Genomic DNA, 18790 nt, shown 5'->3' with positions numbered 1-18790 from the left:
TGTGCCTCCATGTTAGTTAAAAGAAAATAAAGTAGGAAGATGTCAGAGAGAAAGTGGAGAAATGTAAATATTCTAGGTGAAGAGCGAATGAGGACCGCCACTATTAAGGAAGGTTATAAACACAAAAAAAGGGGTCGGGGAGAACTGAGAAAATTTGAAATTATGTCATGGGAAAGAGCAGAGGTCAGAGAAACACTTCCACACCGAAGCTTTCACTGCACAGAGCAATGAGAATATCACATTAAACACCCTCCATCATAACCACTGCATGCATAAAGAGGTCTGTTTGTGTGTTGTGGGTGTCACTGTTAAAGGCAGAGGTATTTTTGAGTCACGTGTCAGTCTCAGTTTAGAGTTTGTACCTGCTAAAGGCCCTGAACAGAAATCTCCCTGAGGTGAAGCTAGCGAGGGTGGAAGTGGCGGGAATGTGGTCGTGTCTGTTAGTTCTCCATATCAGCTCCATTCCTCTGCATGTCTCTGTGTGTATTAAAGGGAGAGTACACCTCTTATACATGTTAAGACTTAAATATAGCAACGTCTATAAAGCAGCACAATAATCACGCTGCATTGACCAGTTTTATTTTTTCCCATTGACTTCCATCATCAACTAGGAAAGTCAGTGGTGCAAGCTGGGGCGGCTTAATGGCCAGGTGCATGATGGGTCCTTTTATTTTTCAGTCAGTGCGTTTACATGATGTTTATAGAAGCTGGTTTATGGTAGTACCAACTACTGAACTATAAATCTCAGCCACTCCAGCACACTCTATTGTGCCGTTCTAATGATGCTATCCTTCGTAGCTCTTACAGAACCTCTAGCAGTCTGGCTCTAGGGTGACTTCCTAGGTCTTTATAACCTGACACACCAGATGGTTTCACACATCCAAACCTTCAATACTAAACGTTTGGGAAAGGGCAGAGGATTTATAAAAAAAACTCAGTGTGATTGGATGAACGTTCTGTCTGTCACATCTCTACGGGCCAATCAGAGCAACAAAACACGTGCCGTAGCTGCTATCAAGCTGCACGCACACAGCTACTGACAAATAACACGAAACATGGCGACTGTAGACATGGCAGTACTCGACTTTTATGGTTTTTGAAAAGAAAACAACTCACTGCTGTTCTTTGTTCTTCTTTTAACAAAGAAATGTCGTCAAGTCCAGATCAAACTGGCGCTTTAGCAGCATCCACGCTAATCTCTTCCTCCATCACTGCAGCAGCTCTTGCTGCTGCTTGTTTACGTCACGACTCTGCTAAACCTGAAAGTAGGGCTGGGCGATATGGCAAAAAAAATTATCACGATTTATTTTTTCATATCGTCCAATCTCGATTATTATCACGATTTTTTAATTTGTTTTCAAACTGCCAGTTTTAAAGCATCTGTACTGAAAACTAAAGAAACTAGAGATTACTTCAACATTTTATTAACATACGAAGTAAATAACAAAGCAAATTAAATAAGATGAACAAAGAAAAATACTTTAAAAATTTACTCAACAGTAAAAAAAAAAGGTAGAAAAATATAAAATAACACAGGAACTAGTTTACAGTCCTGAGTGTTTTTGCATGTATGCAAAACCCAAAATAAACAAATTGCCCCCTCGGGGATAATGAAAAAATGTAAACATTATCACTTTCAAGTTATGATTCTACATATGCTGTTAGCATCATTGCTACCTGCAAATGTGCATAATCTTTAATAACAATACAGATAAGCTGGTTTCAAGTTAAAATATAACACAATACAAAACAAACATCTAACCATATAAAAATTAGCAGCATTGAATACTCCAATCAAATGCCTTTTGCAAACAACAACATTCCTCATGGTCAATATTTAAAACAGTAAACCCAACATTATATTAACATACAAAGCAAATAACAAAGCAAATTAAGTAAATATAGAAAATATAAGAAAAATTTTCACTCAATAGTGCAATGAATGTAGAAAAGTATAACACAACAGTGCACTACTTTACAGTCCTGAGTATTTTTGGAGGTATACAAGATACAAAATAAACAAAGTGCCCCCTCAGGGATAATGAAGACACCTTTAAATATAAACAGTGTCATTTTCAAGTTATGATGCTACATACCCTGTTAACATCATTGCTTATTTCAAATGTGCATTATCTTACATGTTACAAACCACCTGAATAAAATGTGCAAAACTTGTAAACATCACACATGTTGAATCTAGTGCACATTATTTAGGACTTAGGCCTAGGTTTTTTGCCAGAAAGACTAGCCTGTCTACAGCATCTGGCTTTAAAGCTGCCCTGTGGCAGGACACAATATTGCCCCCTGTGCTAAAAGCCCTCTCTGAGGGTGAGCTGGTGGCAGGAATACAGAGGTACCGCCTTGCCAATAGGCTAACTCTGGGATATGTTGTGGAGTGGGTCTTCCACCATGCCAACGGATTGGTTTCACTGTCTGCATTTGGCGCTTGCAGGTAACTGTTTAGTTCTGCCTCAGCAGCCTGCTGGTCAGTTAGACCAGAAGTAGAGAGTAGAGCTTTTTTGAAAAAGCTGCCAAGTGTCTTCTTCTGTATTTTCACTGGTGTAGCTGAAGTTGTAGCTTCTGCTGATGTAGTAGCCCTAGACTGTGAAGTCTTCCATTCGTCCAACATTTGAGAGACAGCATTGGCCCTCACAGCCTCTACTTTGTCAGCCTTGATGTAGTGGATTTTGAAGCGAGGATCAACAAGGGTTGCCATGCACAGGAGGTCATCAGTGGCAGCATCATCAAATTTTTCATTTAAGTAGCTGGTGACTGAACTCTTGATGGCCTTGGTAAGGTCTGTGTCAGTATCTTCTGGTTTTAAGACCTCTTGGTTGAAGAGCTGAAGGACAGGTTTCACACAAGAGACACTGACATATGCTTCTCCAGAAAGGGCGTCAGTAAAGTCAACAAGTGGATTTAGGGCCTTGTGGAAAGACTCCAAGACATCAATGTCCTGCCATGAGGGAATCAGGTGCCTGTTTTTTCGATCATCTGATAAAACCTTTGCAATGGCCTTCTCCTGCTCCAATACTCTTGCTATCATGGCATGACGGGACCCCCACCTGGTAGGGGATTCTGTGATCAACCTGTGCTTTGGCAGTTTGAGTTCGTCTTGGGCAGCTGCTAGTGCCCTTTTCTTTTTCCATGAGTAAGAAAAAGCACTGACCACTTTCTTGGACATACTGATGGCTCTCTCAATCCTCTTGTCCCTCATGCTTCCCTCTAAAGAAAAGTAAAAAATATAAAATTAATTACAAACCTTTAATATAAACACAATATCATTACAGTTCACATAAATTTAGAAAATACATTTAGACTTCAAAATTTAAAAAAAAAACTACAAAACTCCATGACAATAAAATCAAAATGTTATTTTGAAATATTTTCAAATGTTATTCATGAACTATTATCAAAAGTTATCAAGGGACAGCTAAAAACTTGATGTCAGATGTTAATGTCAGACAGATATAGCGTCAGAAAGAATAGTGAATTATTAAAATATGTAACCAATATCTGTTATTTTTAAAGCTAAAAATTAACATGGAACAACTTTCTTGTTATTTACTCACCTATAGCTGTGTGCAGCCGGTGACCGAAACACTGCAGCCGAGTCCAGCCTTTGAGAGCAACAGCTTTTACTATGTTGGCTCCGTTATCTGTTGTGATGCACACCTGTTGGTCTTCGCTAAGGCCCCACGATTCCAGTGCATCCTCCAGCCCCTGACTGATTATTTTGGCAGTGTGGTCCTCTGGAAAATACACTGTCTGCAAGCACGTGCTTTGAAGACCCCACTCTTTATCAGTGTAATGTATTGTGAGACTCAAATAAGGCTAAGATGTGCGACTCGACCAAAGGTCACTGGTAGTTGCAAAGTATTTCACATCTTTAAGCTCAGTCTCCAGCTTTCCTCGTCATATAGCTGTGGCATTGCAGTTTGAGAAAAATATTTTCTGCCAGGGATTTCGTACCTCGGGTCCAGCACTTTGATTAAATGCTTAAATCCATCTTTCTCCACTGAGTTTAAAGGCATCATGTCTTTTGCTAGACAAAAAGCAATCGCGTGTGTAATCGTTTTTCTCCTCTTGGAATGTTGCTCATACGGCGCAATGGCCGCAAAAGATGACACGATTGATTGCTGCTTTGGTTCGGTGGCTGCACCACTAGTAGTGGCTGAACTGCTAATGCTACGTGTGCTGGCAGCAGTGGCAGGCTGTGCAGACTCCGCTCGCATTTTAATGCTTTCCGTATAATCACTTGGGTGATACTTCTTCAAATGATTAAACAGATTTGTTGTGTTGCCGGTTTTAGATGGCACTGACCGCCGGCATACCTTGCACATCAGCTTAATTTGCTCCACGTCACTTTGGAGATACTCAAACCACCGCCACACAACCGAGTAACTTTTCTTCTCAACAATAGCCTCATCTTCGGAGGATAACTCCAAGTCATGGCTGACATCTGTTTCGCTGCCCTCAGCTCCGCGTTTAGCTCCACGTTCGCTCATTCTGTTTACATCTCCGGCAACTTACAAACAGAAGTGGAGCAGGAAAAGGTCGACTCTGATTGGCTGTTGTCATGCACATGGCCGCCTTCTACTTCTTAATGGAGTATTATGGCGGTTTGCATCCGAAGCGTTGCATTACCGCCAACTACTGGATTATATGTGTCTTGCAACCACGCACATTTCCGCCATGTGTGATCGAGTAAATATGCTCACAGCTGATCGCCGTAATCGACCTGAAATTTCTCGCGATCATTAATCGCGATCAAATAATTGCCCAGGCCTACCTGAAAGTACTGCCCCTCATCACTGATTGGTCCTGCCACTGTCTAACCGGGTCCAAACAGTTCAGATGGGAGATTTGCAAGATGGATTCACCAGTGAGAAACAAGGAAACGGGCGTATCCATCTGCTTTGCAAGGTTAGGCTGTGCCTGCACAAAGAAGGGCTATGAAGACATGGTTTGATGAGTTCTCCATCCAGCACCTTTGGGATGAACTGGAACAGAGACTCAACCCATGGCTCTAGAGCCACATGTGGCTCTTTGGTGATAATTTTGGCTCTTTTATATCTAAATTTGAAATATTATGCTCCCAGAAAACCTGAAAAAGGGAACTTTGACTTCAGAAATTAATCACATTAATCAGCTTATTTCCCAGACTCATACACAAGGCTTTAATTCTCAAACTTAATTGTCCCATTTATCCCATTTTTGCCCTATTTCTCCATTTTTGCCAATTTAAAACACCTTTTGCCGTTTAATACCACTTGTTTCCTATTGTTTTTCCCTATTTTGCCACTTTTGGAACATTTTTTCACCACTTTTCACTTATTTAAGCTATCTTTGCAATTAAACACCACTTGTTTCCTCTTTTATGCCCATTTTTGCAACTTCTTTTAGGCACTTTAATCCCTTTTTTTTTTCCTCTTTTCACATTTTTTGGACCATTTCAGCTACCTTTTGCCATTAAATACCACTTGTTTTCTATTGTTTTGTCATATTTTGCCACTCTTGACTTGTTTTTTCACATTTTACTCACTTTTCTCTCATTTTTCCACCAAGTTTTTGCCACTTTAGGACCATTTTTTCCCCTTTTCACCATTTTTTAACCATTTTTTTGCCCACTTTGCCCACGTTTGTCCTATTTTGCCACTCTTGACTGCCGTTTGTCCTTTATTCACTTTTCTCTTATTTTTTTTGCCACTTTTGGACCATTTTTGCCACCTTTAACTTATTTTTAAGTTGTTTTTCCCTTTCTCACCACTTAGATTGTGCCTCTTGCAAAGGTATTTTTCAACACTGGCTCTTTGGTTTAGCAGGGTTGAGTAACACTGCTCTAGAGAATGAATGGGCTCAAATTCCCACAGAAACACTCTAAAATCCTGGGGACAGCCTTCCAAGAAGAGCTGCAAAGACCAGCTCCATTTTAAAGAACAAGGATTTGAATACTGTCATTACAGTCCCTGTAGGTGGAATGGTCAGGTGGCTGAATACTTTTGTCCATATAGAGTTCAGTCATCTTTGAGAGCTACCAGGCTTTAAAACTGAACATACTTGTACAGTTTTAGTCCAGTACTGCCTTCATTCCTGCAGCTGCAGCTTTTTGCCACCTGCCTCTGGAGAGAGAGAGAGAGAGAGAGAGAGAGAGAGAGAGAGAGAGAGAAAGAGAGAAAGAGAGAGAGAGAGAGAGAGAGAGAGAAAGAGAGAGAGAGAGAGAGAGAGAGAGAGAGAGAGAGAGAGAGAGAGAGAGAGAGAGAGAGAGAGAGAGAAAGAGAGAGAGAGAGAGAGAGAAAGAGAGAGAGAGAGAAAGAGAGAGAAAGAGAAAGAGAGAGAGAGAGAGAAAGAGAAAGAAAGAGAAAGAGAGAGAGAGAGAGAGAGAGAGAGAAAGAGAGAGAGAGAGAGAGAGAAAGAGAGAGAGAGAGAGAGAGAGAGAGAGAGAGAGAGAGAGAGAGAGAGAGAGAGAGAGAGAGAGAGAGAGAGAGAGAGAGAGAGAGAGAAAGAGAGAGAGAGAGAGAGAGAGAGAGAGAGAGAGAGAGAGAGAGAGAGAGAGAGAGCGAGCTGTGACTCATTCACATTGTCCTCTGAAGTGGAAATCCTAAAACGTGTCTTACACACACACACACACACACACACACACACGCTCGCAGCACTATCACAGGGAGAGCCTAGGAGCCCGTTGGGAGAGCCACCATGTGTGGCGTAAGCAGCAGCCAGGCGTATGCCGTTGAGCTTCAGCTCCTCTATGTAGGGACAGAAGAGTTTATTATCACTGATATCAGAATAGCACTTTCACTCTCAGACGGCTTTTAGTGCACACGGATAAATGAGACAAGGAGCGAGTTTAATTCTGTCAAAGCTTGGACAGAGACGAATGTTTGCAGTTTACCTTCACTCCTGTTAAAGCACTGAAGAAGATGAGGTTATTTAATGTAAATGACACATTAGGGAAGGCTCTGCCCTCTCCTCTTCCTCATTAGACCATTAGATGCTGTCATCATCCTCACCATAAGTCACCTCATTATTCACAAATCAGCTTTAATGATAAGGTCTCCCACCACTGTCATTCCAGGCCATTAAATGCTCCTCAGTGATAGTCCTTCATCTATGGGGGGACATAAAGTCCTCTCAGTTTTATTAACGCCCATCTCAGCTGAACTTCACTGGTTTGTTGAGAAAGAGCACCTCACACTATATCACCAGTCACAGGGAATAAAATATTGAACCTGCAGTTTTTAGAGCGTGAAATTAGGAATTATGAAATCCCTGGACCCTAAATAAGGGGTCTGAATATAACTGAGACCTGTAAAGCTCTTCTTAGAGGCACAGAGGCTAGGAGCTCGGTTTCTGCTGCAGGTTTTCCTCCAGCACTCTTGTTGTGGTGAGAAAGGATAGCTGTTAGAATCTCCTGCTTCTTTTGTTAACCCTGATGTTTTTGGGGCTTTGGGATGCCACACCCAGAGCTAACCTAATTCATACCTGTTTCTCTATTGTTCAGGTTTTCCCAAGCAGATGACCCTCTGCCATGTAGACAACAAGTTTGTTGTTTCTGGAAAACAAAGCCAATGCACAAGTGCAAAAATTGTGAAACCCCGAGTGTCCATTTGAGGCTGCAGGAACGCCAGAAGTCCAGTACCCTCAACCTTGGGGTCGGGACTCCCTTGGGGGTCCTGAGACACTGAGAGGGGGTCTCCAGATGCCCTAAAAAAACAAGAATATTTTTTGAATTACACTGTTGCCACTTAACACCATTTTTGTCCAATTTTTGACCCCTTTTCATCATATTTTCCCACCAATTTTAACACATTTTTGCCATTTAACACCTGTTGTGGTCAGTTTTAAACTCTTCACCACTTTTTTCTGCCTGTTTTTGCCACTGCTAAACCACTTAAGCTTAATGTTGCCTCTGTTGACCCATTATTGCCACTATTAGCCCCTTTTTACACCCAAGTTTAACCACATTTCACCGTTTGATATGCACAGTTTTGGTGGTTTAACCAATTTCTGCCAATATCTGCCTATTTTTTCTTTCTCAGTTAACTCTTTTTGCCAGTTTGTATTAGTGTTTCATCCCATTTCACCAAATTTCCACCATTTTTGCCAATTTAAAGCCATTTCATCCACATTTTAACTCTCTTTTACCACTATTTATGCCCATTTTTGCCACTTTAACCCATTTCTACTACTTTTAAATGCAACTTCACTTCTTTTTTGACATTTTTAAGAAGACTATTTGTTTCTTTGATAAGAGTGGTTATTATTCAGGTTAAATATAAAATATGGATATCACAGCTTAACTTTACAGTGGACCATGGTTTTACTGACCTCCATGGACCCCCGGTTTTGCTGGGCCCCAGAAAGCTCTCCCATTTTCCCCCCTTATGGACGGCCTTGTCTCCACATGACTATTGTAGAATATACATGGCTGTGTTCATCCACCTTCAGGTCCAGTGGGGGTCTCCGGTCTCTGGCACCTTTATTTTGGGGTCACAGGCTGAAAAGGTTGAGAACCACTGCTGTACACAACACCTGTTAAACAGCTGTTTATTTATTTACCTAAGTATTTTTCAGCCCACTTTTTACTTCTACTCCTTATATTTTCACTTATCTGTACTTTCTACTCCTTATATTTTAAAAATAGCCTCGTTACTCCTATTTCATTTCAGCTTGTTTTCATTCCAGCTTGTCATCATTCAAAAAAACACACACAGACAATAAAAAAACCCAAAAACCTATCCAGATAGATCACGTCATCCAGATAGAGTGAATTTGATTTTGGTTAGATGAGACGTATAAAAATCCAACAATGTGAATAACTTTTACCAGAGCAGTAAAAATCCAACAATGTGAATAACTTTTACCAGAGCAGTAAAAATCCAACAATGTGAATAACTTTTACCAGAGCAGTAAAAATCTAACAATGTGAATAACTTTTACCAGAGCGGTAAAAATCCAACAATGTGAATAACTTTTACCAGAGCGGTAAAAATCCAACAATGTGAATAACTTTTACCAGAGCGGTAAAAATCCAACAATGTGAATAACTTTTACCAGAGCAGCAACCCCAGAGTTAGAGATATCTTATTTCTAATAACTATAAATGCAGACAAACTCCCAGACACTGTCTTTTTCGTCAGAAATATTACATTTGTGTGTTAGTGCTTTGCTCCTTTTTCTCTGACTTTCTGAAAACTTTTATCCTGTTAATCATTAAAACAGCAGAGATCATGTCCTTTTAAAAGATGTGACATTGAAGAGTCTGAAATGTTTGGTAACCTTACTGTAAAGTTAGATGTTTATAGCCTAGTAATGTTAAAACATTTGACCCTAAATGTTTGCATGATGAATCTGTGTTTTTAACATCTTAACCCTTTGTGTCCCACAGAAACCTGCTGGACAGAGACACCTTCTCCAAATCAGACCCAAGTAAGTCCTGCCATGACCTCCCATGGGGACCAGGGTTCTGGGTTTTGTTGGTGCATTGATTATTTGGATCATGCAATAGACCTGCTCCTCATGGCACATGGACTTCTATAGTACCTTTTCCACTTTGGGTCACGCTGACTCACACACACACTGATGGCTGAATCTGCTGAGGAGACTAGTGTTAGCTAAGTCACCCTTAAACAGCAGTGGGGGCAGATAAGTACATGGCCCAAAGACACATCGACATTTGACTGATTTGACTGATTGACTATCCACTGAGCCACAGTCTCCTCTAGCTTACTCCTGAGTGCATTGATCATTTCAATAGTAACTATAAGTAGCTTTATATGCTGTTCTGAGCCTGCAGGATGAAAACAACAGGGAGGGAGAAAGAAGGTGGAGTTTAGACTGTAGGATGAAAATGTTAGAACTGGCATTAAAAAAACAAATAATTCTGAGGATTCAAAGATGCAGGGTTTTTATCTGAATTTAAATGTCTGGAAGAGTTCTGGTGCTAAATAAGGACCCAAGAATACAGCATGTCAGCACATTTGTAGGAGCGAGGGATAAAGTGAGTCAAGGTGATGATGGTGACAGTGATGGGCAGGATGACAGGGTGACAGTGATTAACACGCTGCTCATAGAAAAGAGGGAGCACAGGCTTAACTCTGCAGTTGTCCCTGTGTGTGTGTGTGTGTGTGTGTGTGTGAGTGTGCTGAGCAGAGTCTCCTTATATGAACCAGCATGATGAGGGGAAACATAAAACTAGCAGTGATCTGAGGCTGAGTCTGTGAGGAAGACCAGTTTATTTCTACTCATGAGTGTTTGCACAGGAGCCCAGAGTTAAAGTGTGTGATGATTAGAACTGGGAGAAAAAGTCGATACTGCATAGTATTGCAATATATTATCGTCTCGTCCACCAGGTATTGTTTTTTTTTTTTATCAAATGAATTGCTTATATGAACTGAAGTCCATGATAAAATAAAAAAAAAAAAAATCAACTGTTTGTCCAGTGAGGTCGGCAGTACTGCAAACATGGCAGTGCCAGGGGAAGGACGGTAGGAATGCAAGCAGGGCATGAATGAGACGGACATGAAAACAAAATAAAATACTGCAGAAATTAGACAAACATGAGGGCAAGACTAATGCTGAATCAGCTAAACAGTTGAAAAATGGTATAGATCACAATATACAGTCATGGACCAAAGTATTGGCACCCCTGGAATTTTTCCAGAAAATACACCATTTCTCCCAAAAATTGCTGTAGTTACAAATGCTTTTGGTACATGCTTATTTACTTTATGTGCACTGGAACAACACAAAAAAGCAGAAGGAAAAAGCCAAAATTGACATAATTTTATACAAAACTCAGACAAAATGATCGTCACCCTTTTAAAACTGTGGGTAAATCATTTTATTTCCAGCATGTGATGCTCATTTAAACTCACCTGTGGCAGTAACAGGTGCTGGCAATCTAGAAATCACACCTGAAGCCAGTTAGAATGTATAAAAGTTGACTCAACCTTTGTGTTGTGTGCCTGTGTGTGTAAATTGTGTAAAAATATGAACAATCTCAAGGTTAAAGACCATCTCCAGAGATCCTGAAATTCCTTTGTCCACTGTGTGTAATATAATCAAGAAGTTTATAACCATGGAGCTGTGGCTAATCTCCCTGGACGTGGACAGAAGAGAAAAACTGACAACAGAATGAAACGCAGGATAGTTGGAATGGTGGATAAACATCCTCAGTCAACTTCCACACAAAACCGAGGAGAACCCCACTGCTGACAAAGAGACATAAAAAAGCCAGACTGGAGTTTGCAGAAATGTTTCTGAGTAAGCCTCAATCCTTCTGGGAGAACATTTTGTGGACAGATGAAACTAAGGTAGAGCTTTTTGGAAAAGCACGTCATTCTACTGTTTACAGAAAACAGAATGAGGCCTACAAAGAAAAGAACACAGTACCTACAGTCAAACATGGTGGAGCTTCAAGGATGTTTTGGGGTTGTTTTGCTGCCTCTGGCACTGGGTGCCTTGACTGTGTGCAAGGAATCATGAAATCTGGAGACTATCAAGAGATTTTGGGCCACAATGTAGGGCCTAGTGTCAGAAAGCTGGGTCTGGGTCAGAGGTCATGGACAATGACCCCAAACATACCTCAAAAAGCACCAAGAAATGGTTGGAGACAAAGCTGGAGAGTTCTGAAGTGGCAGCACTGAGTCCGGACCTAAATCCCACTGAACACCTATGGAGAGATCTCAAAACTGCTGTTGAAGAAGCACCCTTCAAATCTGAGAGACCTGGAGCAGTTTGCAAAAGAAGAGTGGTCCAAAATTCCAGCTGAGAGGTGTAAGAAGCTTGTTGATGGTTAGAGGAAGTGACGGGTTTCAGTTATTTTTCCCAAGAGTGTGAAACCAAATATTAAGTTGAGGGTGCCAACAATTTTTGTTGAGTTTTGTGTAAAATTATGTCAATTTTGTCTTTTTTCTTCTGCTGTTTTTGTGTTGTTCCAATGCACATAAAGGAAATAAACATGTGTATACCAAAAACATTTGTAATTGCAACAATTTCTGGGAGAAATGGTGTATTTTCTGGTCAAATTCTAGGGGTGCCAATACTTTTGTCCTTGACTGTATGGTATCACAATGCTCACTGTATTTGCAAAATGTTTAAGACCTCAGTGATGTTGAATCGTGATGATATGGTATCGTGGGGCCAGCAGTGATTCCCACTCCCAGTGATGAGTGTGTGTTCATATGCATTGAATGACCTTCTGCAATTTTCAACTCACATTTCAGGTTTGAGAAATAAAAACAAAATTGAAATGTGTATGTGGTGGACAAACCAACATTTTTTTACTTCAACCATTTATATTAATTTTTATCATTATTACTGAGAAAATCAATGTCAACAAAGGGACCACCTTTGGTTCCTTGCCCATTCATGGTTTAAAAAAATCAATGAAGTATAAATGTATAAATGATGATTCCCGTCAATACAACGATGGATCAGATTCACAGTATGAGTTGAAATAATCACAGTGAGTCAGCCCCAAGTTTAATCAAGCAGTGTTGTGGTGGTTATAATATAGATTGATTCATTGCTTGTTTTGGTTATTTATTTGTTTTTAAAACTACCAGAGATGATGAATTAAAATAAATAATAAATGTTCAATCACAATATTTGAGGAGGGCCAGTCAAATTATTTTTATATTGAGAAAACTTTTTCTACAAAAGTAGTGTAGATTTTCTGAAAACAGCTGTTATTGACTTTAAACCAGACTTGAGCTTGTAAACATAAATGCTGTCAGTGTGCTCTGTATTTATGCTCTGGTTTTCTGTTCTTCACAGTTTGTGTTCTCTACACGCAAGGCATGGGCAACAAGGAGTGGAGAGAGGTGAGAACTGATCTCTGCTGTGTCTTATTTCTATGGAGTCACATCCACATTCACCTTTACAGTACAGCCAGCTGACACAAATACCTGGACCAACAGTGGACTACAGCTCACCGTTTTACATAAAAAAGCCTCCAATGATACAATTAATAAGCATTTGTTAAGAGATGATTGACTTTGGACCAAATTTCTCATAAGATAAAAATATTCTAGGGTAGGAAATGCAACAATTCTTTTATTTTAACTATTTTTGATAAAGATTATCCTTGAATGATAAATCTGTGTATTTTAGAAACTGTAGACAGAGTCTATTACTCTGAATAAACACAGTGAGTAAATGTAATCTGTTCACTAGAGGTCTTAAAAATATTTAAAGCTGATAAAACCATTTAGCAAAAATTAAGCCTTTAAAAGTATTAAAACGTCTTGACTGCAAGGTTTGAGATGTGTTGCTCTAGGAACTACACAGTGCCAGATCGACCCGGCCCGTTAGATGGCCACGTCTGGCCCATGTATTTGAAACACAGGAACATCATAGTAGAAAATCAGACCTTCCATTTCCTGCTGCTTTTTGTCATTTTTCTCAGTCTGATCTCCAAATTCTCCAAAAGCAGCTGAGTTTGTTTAGAAGTAGAAATGATACTGACATTTTCTTTTCTTTGTTGTCACATTTTAATCTCAGCACATGTGTAACTTTGCAGTAAAGATTTGAAGACGCTGTAGTGTCTAAAAATGTATGAAAAGGTTTGAAAATGTTGAATTTGATGAGGTTTGCTGTCTAAACCCTGCTGCTGCTTCTTCATGGTGTGCTCTCATGTATGACTGTAGTTTCATCACCATTAAATTTCTCAGTGATGAATATTCATGAATGTAAATGAAGGGGTACATTTCAGCGCTCCAATCATGAGCAGTAATTCTGAGTAGCCCGTCGTCTGCATCATTATTTAAATGTCAAACTGGAACCTACTTGACCTCCATTGACTCGACACGTTAATGCTCTGCATTCATTATCCTATAGCTGTAAATAATCACTGAAACTGCACTGACTCTGACAGGTTGTGTATGTGTTGTTAAATGCTTAAATCTCTGGACTGCTTTAGGTTATATTTGAAAAGACTGAGTCAGAGTAAATGTTAACATCCCCATAAATCCTGCATGTAGAAATGTGTTAAAGATTATTTGTCCTGTGCTGATGTCTGCCTTTCACCCTCTTTTTTAAATCTAGTTTGGAAGAACAGAAGTGATCGACAACACGCTAAACCCGGACTTTGTGCGGAAATTCATTTTGGACTACTTCTTTGAGGAGCGGCAGAACCTTCGGTTTGATTTGTGAGTAATTTCTAAAAAGCATCTCTCTGACATTTCTAGTCCCACATGTAAATTAAAATATATGAGAGTCGGAGACGCTCAGGTGTCGGTGATAAAAGGAGGAATTATCTGATTTTGTAATTGAACTACTAATAAAGGAGATTTATGCCTATAATATAGAGGCAGGGTGTGATTCAGCACGGGTCCCTGCTCATTTTGTAGGCTGATAGAAGGTTAGGGAGATCACACAGAGGATTGTGTTAATCCATGCCGTCTAATATGGGCGAATTATCAATTTATTAAAGGAACAGTGGCTTAAGTTGATAGAAAATGCACTGAAATATAAGGCAGTGGATTATTGTACACATTAAGATGTTGTATTCAGACCATGTCAGTGTTAATTTAACCCCCATAGAGATAAATTGAACACTTTTTCTGAGCTGATAAAATTCTTACAGGTTCTGAGTTAAAATAACAATTTGGAAAGTATTAATACTCTAACACTCTTATGGTGTTGGTTTTTAAAACTCACTGTTATTTTTATTACACATCTAAGCTTTTAACACAATATTGTTATATCTTTCCACTTTCAGTGTTAATTTGAGGTATTTATTACTTGAATTTTTGACACAAATCTATGCACTTTTCATACTTACACACTGCCTGGCCAAAAAAAAGTCACCACCAAAAAAAGGTCACACACTCTAATATTTTGTTGGACCGCCTTTAGCTTTGATCACAGCACGCTGTGGCATTGTTTCAATAAGCTTCTGCAGTGTCACAAGATTTATTTCCATCCAGTGTCGCATTAATTTTTCACCAAGATCTTGTATTGATGATGGGAGAGTCTGACCACTGTGCAAAGCCTTCTCCAGCACGTCCCAAAGATTATCAATGGGGTTAAGGTCTGGACTCTGTGGTGGCCAATCCATGTGTCAAAATGATGTCTCATGCTCCCTGAACCACTCTTTCACAGTTTGAGCCTGATGAATCCTGGCGTTGTCATCTTGGAATATGCCCGTGCCATTAGTGAAGTAAAAATCCATTGATGGAATAACCTGGTCATTCAGTATATTCAGGTAGTCAGCTGACCTCATTCTCTGGGCACATAATGTTGCTGAACCTAGACCTGACCAACTGCAGCAACCCCAGATCATAGCCCCGCCCCCACAGGCTTGTACAGTAGGCACTAGGCATGATGGGAGCATCACCTCACCTGCCTCTCTTCTTACCCTGATGCGCCCATCACTCTGGAACAGGGTCAATCTGGACTCATCAGACCACATGACCTTCTTCCATTCCTCCAGAGTCCAATCTTTATGCTCCCTAGCAAACTGAAGCCTTTTTTGCATGCCAATGATTTGACCCTTCTTAAACAGACTAACATCTTTTCCACGACCACAGGATGGTCGACATGGTTGTTTACTCATTGTATCAGCTGGGGGTAAATAACTTGTTGCCAGCTGAAAGATAATCACCCATGCAGTAATTATCCAATAGGAGGCTCGGACCTATTTGCCTGGTTAAATCCAGGTGGCGACTTTTTTTTTGGCCAGGCAGTGTATATCCAATTCTTAAAATTAGGGCTGGGCGATATATCAAATATACTATAATATGCTTTTGCCACCCACGATGTATAAAATGACTATATCACGAATATCAGAGAATAAATTATGTGGAAGTTTTGAGCCGCCAGCATGCATTTCTTGCTGGAGTTTCATTTCTCCCACTGTCCCTGAATGCACCTCTCACAGCAGAGAGCTCACTGTCTCTCCTGCGCCCATCCAGAAACCTCCTCTGCACATGCACATCAGCAGCGAGAAGCAAGGGAGAGGAAGGTAAACAGAGCAGCGTGGCTAGTTAGCGGGGCGTTGCCTGGGTGCGAGCATTTTGCTGAAAACTCCCTGCCAGAGTCGTACATTTTAGCGAGAAGACGGCCCAACAGCGGAAAAATGCGATCCACTCCTCCTCAACTACCGAGACTTATCTCAGCCTAACAGTTCAACACACCGACAACGAGGATATTTCCTGAAATGATCCTGTCTTTATGGAAAACTTTTTCAAAACGAAACGGATATTTATCATTTACGTCTCCATGTGGGCGGGGCCTATGTCTCCCAGCTGGCCTGGGAGCGCTTTGGGATTCCCCAGGAAGAGCTGGATGAAATGGCCAGGGAGAGGGAAGTCTGGGCTTCCCTGCTAAGGCTGCTGAAGATGGATGGATAAATTTATGAGTTTGAAATGTATAAATAATGACTGTTGAAACTGAAGTATCCTGACTTTACTAATTTGTAAATATCTGACTTTGTGATCTAAAATATTTAGTTTTTTCTCAGAAATGATCAGATTCTCTTTATTTTTTTTTTATCTTTTAGGATGGACCTAATACACTACTGTATTATGTCTCTAATTGTGATTTGGGAGAAAAATACTTGTACACCCCCCGCCCATCCTCCCAGCACTCTTTGCACCCCCCCAGGCTGGAAACCAGTGATTTATCGATACATCTAGTTCTTTTTCTTTTGCTTGTTTCTTTTGTAAGATGTTATGAAGAGACAGCTGATCCTTAGATTTGTGAAGCCACCGGGCTGCATGTTGGTGAGGGGATTCTGTTTCTTCATTTCCTCTCAGATCACATCTCTCATTCGATTACAGAGGGTATTTTAGAGGCTTATTTTATTAGATGGAGACTAATTATATAATAATCTATGAACCAGGGAGCCATGCAGACAACCCAAATGGGATTTGAAAGTTGGACTCTGTGAAGATGAGTTAGTTTTGTCCCTGTGTTGTGTGTGTGTGTGTGTGTGTGTGTGTTGTGTGTGTGTGTGTGTGTGTGTGTATATCAGTGTCTGTGTTTGCCTTCAGAAAATGGAGGAGTGAAAAATAAGGAAACAGAGACGGTGTAGTCCGCTCTACAGTGGAGAGGTGTGTTAGATATCTGTATTATCTGTTTATATTAGATTGGTAGATTCCTTTTCCCCACCTGGTCCTGAGAGCTCATTCTAAACTTGTCCTGTCTGAAGAGAGCAGCTCTAAGGTAAAGCAACACTGAACATCTGTCATGTATGTGTTCCTGTATATAGAGATATTTTATGCTTGTGTGTGCATGTGTCTGTGGGTATGTGCAGGATTTAGAGATGGTAACCATGACAACTGGGGTTCCAGGGACTGCTGGGTGTGATATTAGAGTGGACAGATTCCCTTGAGGAAAAGAATTGCATTTAACCTTTCACATTCCCTCTGCCTGCACCGCTCGTGTGCCCCCCATGTGCTGAAGTATGAATAATCACGAGTTTATTGATAAGTAAAAATCTGGTACTTCATCCCTGCAGAGTGGTTGTGTATGGATGTGCATTCAGTGCATTAAAAAAGTATTTTCCCCCTTTCTGATTCCTGATTTTTTTGCATATTTATCACACTGAAATGTTTCGGACCATCAAACCAATTTTAATTTCTCACGAAGACAAAAAAAAAAAAAAAAAAAGAAATCCAAACCTATCGGTCCCTGTGTGAAAAAGTGATTTCCCCCCTTGTTAAATCATGAGTTAACTGTGATTAACCACAGTTCTTGGAAAGCTGAGTTCAGTTTCTCTGGCCACACCCAGGCCTGATTACCTCCAGATTAGCTGAATGTAGAAATCCCTTAAATAGAAGCTGTCAGACAAAGTGAAGTAGGCTACAAGATCTCAGAAAGAAACGCATCATACCACCATCCAAAGAAACTCAAGAACACATGAGAAACAAAGAGACTGAAATCTATCAGTCTGGAAAAGGTTACACAGACATTTCCAAGGCTTTGGGACTCCAGAGAACCATGGTCAGAGCCATTATCCACAAATGGAGAAAACTGGGAACAGTGGTGAACCTTCCCAGGAGTGGTCGGCCAACCAAAATGACTCCAAGAGTGCAACGACGACTCATCCAGGAGGTCACAGAAGAACCCAGAACCACATCCAAAGACCTGCAGGCCTCACTGGCCTCAGTTAAGGTCAGAGGTCATGACTCAACCATCAGAAAGACACTGGGCAACAACGGCATCATGGGAGAGTTCCAAGACCAAAACCACTGCTGACAAAAAAGAACACAAAGGCTCGTCTCACATTTGACTAAAAACATCCTGATGATCCCCAAGACTTCTGGGAAATATTCTGTGGACTGACCAGACAGAAGTAGAACTTTCTGGAAGGTGTGTGTCCCGTTACATCTGGAGTAAAAATAACAGCATTTGATAAAAGAACATCATGTCAACAGTCAGACATGGTGGTGGTAGTGTGATGGTCTGGGACTGCTTTGCTGCTTCAGGACCTGGACCACTTGCTGTGATTGATGGAACCATGAATTCTGCTGTCTACCAGAAAATCCTGAAGGTCATCGTCCGGACATCAGTTTATGACCTCAAGATCAAGAGCTCTTGGGTTACGCAGCAGGACAAGGACCTGAAACACACCAGCAAGTCCACCTCTGACTGGATCAGAACTAAATGAAGGTTCTGGAGTGGCTAAGTCAAAGTCTGGACTTAAATCCAACTGAGACACTGTGGTGTGACGTTAAACGGCAGTTCATGCTGGAAAACCCTCCAATATGGCTGAGTTAAAACAATTCTGTGAAGAAGAGTGGGACAACATTCCTCCACAGAGATGAGAAAGACTCATCAG

The 18790-nt window shown here is 40.5% G+C and overlaps 1 protein-coding gene across 1 annotated transcript in view; it reads left to right on the top strand.

Moving 5' to 3' along the window:
• The window catches only part of LOC121505457 (copine-8), a 107380-nt gene that overhangs the window by 32275 nt on the left and 56315 nt on the right, over positions 1-18790 (top strand). Inside the window, exons 2-4 of the mRNA XM_041780817.1 lie at positions 9389-9429; positions 12781-12827; positions 14050-14153. Coding sequence (XP_041636751.1) covers positions 9389-9429; positions 12781-12827; positions 14050-14153 — 192 coding nt within the window. The remainder of the gene's footprint in view (positions 1-9388; positions 9430-12780; positions 12828-14049; positions 14154-18790) is intronic.

Source organism: Cheilinus undulatus, linkage group 23 (genome assembly GCF_018320785.1).
Source record: "Cheilinus undulatus linkage group 23, ASM1832078v1, whole genome shotgun sequence".
Classification (NCBI taxonomy): domain Eukaryota; kingdom Metazoa; phylum Chordata; class Actinopteri; order Labriformes; family Labridae; genus Cheilinus; species Cheilinus undulatus.
Note: the sequence above shows the minus strand (reverse complement) of the source record. Positions and strands in the feature narration are given on the sequence as shown.